Below are 7,886 nucleotides of genomic sequence, written 5' to 3'. Positions count from 1 at the left end.
ACATAATTGTTAAACTAAATTAATTGGCTACTAATACGTGTAAATTATTCATCCAATGGGTTAAAACTGTGGAATGTATTGGAAAGTTGAATGTTAATTAAACATTGGCTAGGGTTGGGGTTGTGGCTCAGTGGTAGAGTGCTTGCCTAGCATGCATGAGGCACTGGGTTCGATCCTCAGCACCACATAAAACTAAAAAATTAAAAAAAATTAAACATTGGCTATTGGGAGTTACATTGTAATAAAAATATACTACAAAAAAGGTCAGTTTACTCCCTTTGATACTTCGAGTCACCTCAGAATCCCAAAGTAGTTCAGCATTATTATTATTATTATTATTATTATTATTATTATTATTTCACATATATTTACAGCATTTAGACTTCACAAATTACTTTCATTTGTTTTATTTAATCTTTATAGTTCCATGCCATGGGAATTATCCTATTTGTTGAATGAAGAAATGAAGGTGATTTGCCCAGCATTATAAACCTAGTGAGTGGCTGAGCTTGGGCTCTCTCTGTTCTGACGACATTGAAAACCTATTGCCCAGTCCTACAGACATGACTCTTAGCTGAATTGTGCTGACACTTGGATAAACCTTGAATTTGGTCATCAAAATGATAAATCCTCAATTCATTTTTTATTATTACATTCAGAGCCATACAGCCTAGAAATGTCTTTAAAAATGACAAGCTGGTATCAATTTCAGTTTATAATTTAGCTTGCGTACTAAGGCTGAAATAAAGCAGACGATCAGCACTTAAGACTTGATTCTATATTGTTTAATTTTAACAATTTTTTTTCAAAGAGAATTATTATTCTTAAAAAATATTGCCCCTTTTATTGATTAGGTTATTTTTTTTTGGATGTTGATTTTTTGATTTCTTTATATATCCTAGAGATTAATGCTTTATCAGAGGTGCATGTGGTAAAGATTGTCTCTCCCAATCTACAGGCTCTCTCCTCATATTATTATTTTCTTTGCTGAAAATAAGCTTTTTAATTTGAGTCCATCCCATTTATTGATCCTTGATTTTACTTGAGCTTTAAGGGTCTTGTTAAGGAAGTCAGATCCTAGGCCTACATGGTGAAGATCTGGGCCTACTTTTTCTTATATTAGGCACAGAGTCTCTGTTCTAGTGCCTAAACAAAATAAGTCAATCCCCTAAAAACAAAGGCCGAATGTTTTCTCTAATATGTGGATAATAATTCACAATAAGGAGGGAACTAGAGAAGAGAGTTACCTTAGATTAGGTAGAAGGAAGTGAAGGGAGGGGAGGGGAGGGGGAGGGGTGTGGGGATAGGAAAGATAGTAGAATGAAACAGACATTATTACTGTATGTATGTATGTATATATGTGACTACATGACCAATGTGATTCTGCAACAACATGTACACTCAGAAAAATGAGAAATTATATCCCTTTTATGTATGATATATCAAAATGCATAAATGCACTCTACTGTCATGTATAACTAATTAAAACAAATTTAAAAATTAAAAAAATATGGCCCCTAAAAAGAGCTGGAAAATGTATCTCTAGATGACAAGGGAGAATGTAAAATCTTCTATTTTACATTTTTCTAATTCTTCTCTGTAAAAGAATAAAAACATCCTAGAATGTCACAGTGCAGGTTAGTTAGAGAAACCTTACTCTCTGCCTATATTTGAGTGTGGGCATTATTACAGGGAAATACAACCTATATCATTTGCCATATTCACCATGTATATATTTTGAGTCATAATTGTTGACAAGAAGGTAATTACACATTTTCTTTTTAACCATTGTTTCCTCAATAAAAGTTGGTTGGGTGTGTGGGATTCTGCACTGATGATGTGCACTTGTTTTACATGAACCTGTGACCCTCAAACAGCTCATCAGCTATGCAAGAAATGGATTCATCTCACAGGATTTAATCTGCCCTTCACTGAGATATTTTATTTCCATAGTAGGGATCTAGCTCGGTTATACAGTATCTGCCCTGGCAATGGCAGCCTAGCAACGGGGTAGAATGCCGCCTACCCTGGGCAGAGCTCTGGGGCACTAGGGCACAGAGAGATGTTAATTATTTACAGTGGTGGATTAGCAAAGCTGCAGAGGAGCTCATGGACCACTGACTACTGGAGTTAATTGCTTTTCCATCTGAAGTACACACGGATGATGTGTTTATTTGAGGACCTGAAAATATGCTGGTTTCATTACACATTTCTTGGTGAATAAAAAGGATTTATAATGCAGAATAACAATTCAATTTGATCTAAATAAGTCAAATATTATTAGAATGATTCATTTCTTAAATAGCATTTTAATTTCTGCAAAACAGAAAGCTACTCTTCAGATTTGAAATAGTGTCCAATATTTGTGGTCTCAGGATGATCAAAAGCTAATATTAAGCCAGACGTGCACAGTTGCTGCTTAAGTCACATTTAAGAGTGGGAGACATTCCCATTATTAATAGTAACCAAAATGTTAAAATCAGAGATTATTACTTGGGGCAGAGGAAACACTGGTGGATGTGTCCTTGTTCCTGAGACCAAGTAGTGGAGACAACATCCATTAAGGGCCAACAATGCTCAGGTACTTCACATTATTTTTGTGAGTTGGGGTAGGTATGATCACCACTCCCATTTTATAGATGAGGTAGCCAAGACTTAGAGGACAGTGCAGCTTGCCCAGGGCATGAAGCTGGGCTCTGGACTCCAGCCCCTAAAGCTCTCCCTATTTTTACTACCCTGTAGGCAAGAACAAAGAACCTATGAACAGAAAAAGAAGACCAGATTGACCCAAAGTACAGCTTGGAAGGAATGGGCAACAGGGGACAGGGCAGAGCCATGGGGTTAGGAAGGAAGTACACCAATTAACTCTTTTTCATTCATGCCCATATTCCTACATCTTCCATTTAGGTGTTTTGCTTGAGCCTCAAACATGCTCTTTGCTGAGATGTAGCACGTCTGCCAAACAGAAGGTCTGGGCCAGAGAAAAGGACATCAGCTCGAGAGGCTGAAAAGCCTCCGAGAGATCTCATCCCATGGCAGCTGTGTGAGTTTGCTCAAGTTCCAAAGCCTTGGAGTCAAAGGGAAGAACAAGAAAATCATTAAACCATATCTGGCCACCTGAGACACATCCTGCACGACCTCTGCCCTTTCCTCTCTCCTTCTGTTCATACAGATGGGCATTGAGGGATGAAGTCTCTCCCTTGTTTCTCCCTCTTTCTCCCCCAGCAAATCCTTTGTGCATCTAATTCTGCTTGGTATTTGCCTCTTGTTACCACTTCAACTCCCAGGAACACTGTCCCAGCCATAAGTTATTATGTACTCTAGCATTTTGGAAGAAGGGAGCTTTGAGTGCCTGGTGGTCTTCAGCTGGTTTTTTGGACATACGTGACTCCATCTTTATCCCAAGTGGTACTGGACACACCTAGGGGCTCTTTACAGAAGGTGGAGATATCTGATAAGCAGTTGGAACAAGAATTCACAAATCTTGGGTTCTGGCTGCTAATGAGACCCCATTGGTGGCCACAGGATAGGGACATGAGAGGACTTGGAAAAATTGAGTTTCCAAACACTGAATGAAAATATATTAAACTGATAGTAGTTGTAGTCATTAATATGATGAATCCCATGTTTAGTCTCTATAGCATAAATGTTATAATCATTTTGTATTTGTAAATTAGGGGAGATATAGCAAAATGTTACTTACGGCTTACTAAATACTAGTCACTATACAAAGTTATTATTATTATTATTTTGTACCAGAATTGAACTCAGGGGCACTCAACCACTGAGCCACATCCCCAGCCCTATTTTGTATTTTATTTAGAGATGGGTTCTCACTGAGTTGCTTAGAGCCTCGCTTTTGCTGAGGCGGGCTTTGAACTAGTGATCCTCCTGTCTTAGCCTCACGAGCTGCTGGGATTATGGGCATGCACCACTGAAGTTCTTTTCTTGATAACCAAGGCAGACACTTATTCAATATTCATTATTTACCCCATCTTCTATGCTAATAAAATCCTGATTTTGAGAAAACAAAGTGCTTAGCCCTCTGTAGTGGTTTATGTCACATACCCATGACCACACCTGTTCTCTGTAGTCTAAGCATTTTTTGCACTGAGGGATGGAGGACTGGATTATGGAATACACTTCCAGAAGATTATAGGTGAAATTCCTCACTTCCTTCAGGTCTTTGCTCAAATATCAGCTTCACTGGTCACCAGTTTAAAAGTGTGGAGTCTGGCACACAGTAAAAACTTAATACTTTTTTTTTTTTTTTTTTAGTGAGTGCATGAAAATAAAACAAGGACTATTTCTGGAGAAGGTGCAGTACATAGGCCTTGGGTTTGGAACATGCCTCACACATTTACTGAATAGGAGGTCAACATGACTGGTGTAGGTCTCATGGAGGAGAGAGTGAGTGATGAGACCCAGTAACAATGAAGCACACGGAGGCTTGCAGGCACGGTAACAACTTGAGCTAGGAAGCTGTGGGAAGAATGATAGCACCTGACTTTCATTTAAAAATAGCAGCCTAGCTGTCATAGAGAGAGAAGAGAGGTGGAGGACACAGAAGCAGAGAGAACCAGAGGTGAGGTCAAACTCCAACCTGGTGATTAAGGTTGCTTGGACCATGGTGAAGCTGTGAGGGAGGAGGGACATGATAAGGTTCTGGCTGTATATGAAGGTGTACTCCACAGGATTTGTTAGCAGATGGATGTGGACTGTGAGAGAAAGAGGGCGAAGGATGACCCCGCGCTTTTTGGCTCCAGCAGCCAGAAGCGTGGTTGGCTGAGAGGATTGTCAGGAATGGGTTTTGGAGGGAAGTAAGGTCAGGCACTCAGTTTTGGGCATGTTGAAGTTTGAAATGACTATTACCTCCAAGTGGAGATAGAGAGTCAAAGGGCTCCGTGGCTCTTGGTTTTAGGGGAGAAGTCCAGGTAGTTTTTAAGACCATGAGACCTGGTGAATTCAACCCAAGATCCAAGTGCAGAAAAAAGGAAGACAATTCTAATAGGAATTCATCCTAATAGAAGCAGAAATCAAATTCTGCGCCTACTGATCACATTGCTTTTGTTCATCTCTCCAAAAAGAGCTCCCCCTGTAAGACTGCACAAATTATAGGGCCATGTGCTAAACACAGTTCTAACAAATAAAATCTAGAGATAAACATATTTAAAAAAAAATAACAGATGGAGTCTGAGTTGGGTTTATCTAAGGTTAATTTAACCATAGAAGCTCAATAATTGACTAAAAGAAAGTATGATGCCAAGTAGATATAGAAAAACCTTTGATAAGGTTTAAGATCCATTCATGAGAAACAATAAGAACTTAAGGTGGCAGAGAAAGAAGACAACTTCCTTTATCTAACGAAGGTCATCTAAAATAATCCCATACCAATCATTACACATGGTGAAAAACTAAAAACTTTCCTCCGAGTTGTGGCCAGAACCCGGTACCCACTGTCTTTGTCGTCCTGTTGGTGTGGTGCTGGGGGTTTAGCACCCAGGCACAAGGAGGAAATGATAACATGTGAAATTGAGCTGCCACAGAATATGACACTGGGCTGTAAAGGGAAGTGGATTATAGATTGTGGGGAATTAATAAAAGGGCTAAGCAGGAAGGTGCCAGTCAGCTTTATTTTTAGGAAGATAAGGAACAGATTTGAGCCGGGAGGGTCTCCTGGCAGGAAAATGACATTTTTTTTTTTTGGTTGTTGTTGAAAACTCTTATATGCAGGTACAAAATTCAGTGCACACTCAGTACAAAACTTAAACATATTTTATTGTTATAATCCAAATACTTTAATAGAAATGAAATAAAAGCCTATAAGTAAAACTACATATGTTCAATTTGTTAGTTCATCTTATACAAAATAACAAATAAAACAAGACCCACAGAGACCCACCCCCAAGTACCCCTTCAGATACTTTCCTATATGATGTCCATGTATGGCACCTTCTCTGTCTCTTTGGCTAGGCCAAGATTGATGAGGACACTCTTTTCCAGCTCCAAATAAGCCTCGTATTCCAATTTCAGTTCAGCCTCCGCTTGTTCTTTTGACATCTGATATATTTTCTAGGAGGAAAAATAGCAAGACATCTCTAGAAATTGCTGATAGATAAAAACATCAAAGAATTAGAAGAAGCTGTTTTTGAATAGTTGGTGTGACTGGGCTCTCCAGAAGGGGCCGGGGAGGGTGGGAGGGCTAGAGGGCAGTCCATGTGCAGGGGTGGGGAAATGGGGAGAAGTGAAGGCCTGGCTCTCTCCAGTGCTTCTCTCCAAAAATAAAAGAAAGCCCTCTTTCCCATAACTCTTTCCTGGCTCTCATGGCCTGGAGGGAGAGTAACTTGACTACAGGCTGCAGAATCCTTTTGAAGTTCTCCCTCCCCTCAATCCCATAGAAAAGGCATAGCTTGTGGATCACATGGCTACTACTCCTTTACCCAGCTCTGGTTCTCCAGCTGAAATTTCAATTAGAAAGATTCCCATTTCATATGCTGTTAGAGCTGTGATTATTATTATCCTTTGAGAAGTGAGCTGTGTCCAGACTCGATGGTGGCAAAGAGATGCTGTATCATTTCCCTGGGGTCTGTGGGTTGAGCCTCATCCCTGGCATCCAGAGGGCATTCATGAAGTCCAGCCAGGAAAGTAGGATCCTCCCCTGACCTCTGACTAGCACTTTCTAGGTACCAATCACTGTCTCAGTGCTGGAAATATGGAAATATTTTAATTCACTTAAATCCCCACTGCAATCCTCTGAGGTTCATATTGCTATTGTTCTCATTCCCCCCTTTCTAAGGGGATATTTCTGACTAACATTGTTTTTCCTTAGTGACTTTATTCATCATCAAAATGTAACAGAAGAGCCCTTTGAAATTCATTCACTTATCCATGATCTAGTTCCAGAGAAAATTTGAGAAGTGGCAGCTCTACTTACAAGAAGATAATGTGTCAAATGGAAATGATGTTACAAGAAGTAGTTGGAAAGGTTCTGGAAACTTTAAAGTAACACAATTTTAAGATATGACTATTGTAATATCCACTCATTTAAAAAATATTTTAAATGCAAGTTATTTTTTGGAATTTCCATAATTCTACTTTGTTTTCACTGATGTCGGTAATTTGAAGTTGTTGCTATGATATATAAACACGCATAAAAAATTTGGATAATTACTTGGGTAAGGGAAGGGTGGCAGATATATCCCACCACATAATTTCATTGAATTGTTTTTAAGTGTGAAAAAGAAAAACTTAAAACCGTTTTTTTTTTTTGGTAGCAGTGGAACTCGATGAAGAGTTAATTAACTGGCATTAATGCATAATTTGTAAAAGTAAGCAATGTTTTTGAAATGAGTTCCTCTGCTTCTATTGCACAAATTAGTTATCTATCAGTAAGTGATATTATTAATCTATTGGCTAGTGCAGTATGTTATGATATTTCCACATGTTGGTGCTTTTAACAGGGAACTCAGGTCTCACCTGAATAATTAAGGATGCTATGCATTTGGCTATAAGGAGACTACTGCTAGGACCAAACATAAAATTACTGGTGACAAAGGGCAAGGGATGGAATGAACCAAAGAGAAGTAAAAATCTCAAGGGAAAAGGAGAGAAGAGCTTAATTAACAGACTATTGAAAAGACCCAAATTCCAGTGGATAAATGAAGATCAGAATTATAGAATTCATAAAAAAAAACAAAGAAAGGCTGAGAAAGAGGAGGGTGAGAGCTTGATTTAGAGTTCTAGGTTCCTTTTTGGTGGAATTAAAGATGGGTGTGTCCTGTACCGAATTCTTCTCTATTTCAAGTGTCATGCACAGCTCCAATATATTATATTATAGGAAAATTCACTCTCTCCTTGTCTGTCATCTGCCATTATAGTTATAGTAG

General features: G+C 38.8%; 1 protein-coding gene across 1 annotated transcript in view; it reads right to left on the bottom strand.

The window, feature by feature from the left end:
- Positions 1–5,928: 5,928 nt before the first annotated feature.
- Dnai3 (dynein axonemal intermediate chain 3) overlaps positions 5,929–7,886 on the bottom strand; it is a 50,524-nt gene continuing 48,566 nt past the window's right edge. The window contains exon 22 of the mRNA XM_026406137.2: positions 5,929–6,072. Within this exon, the coding sequence (XP_026261922.2) occupies positions 5,929–6,072 (144 nt within the window). The remainder of the gene's footprint in view (positions 6,073–7,886) is intronic.

Source organism: Urocitellus parryii, chromosome 11, assembly GCF_045843805.1.
Source record: "Urocitellus parryii isolate mUroPar1 chromosome 11, mUroPar1.hap1, whole genome shotgun sequence".
Classification (NCBI taxonomy): Eukaryota; Metazoa; Chordata; class Mammalia; order Rodentia; family Sciuridae; genus Urocitellus; species Urocitellus parryii.
The sequence above is the reverse complement of the archived record's forward strand: the minus strand, read 5'-3'. Positions and strand labels throughout refer to the sequence as shown.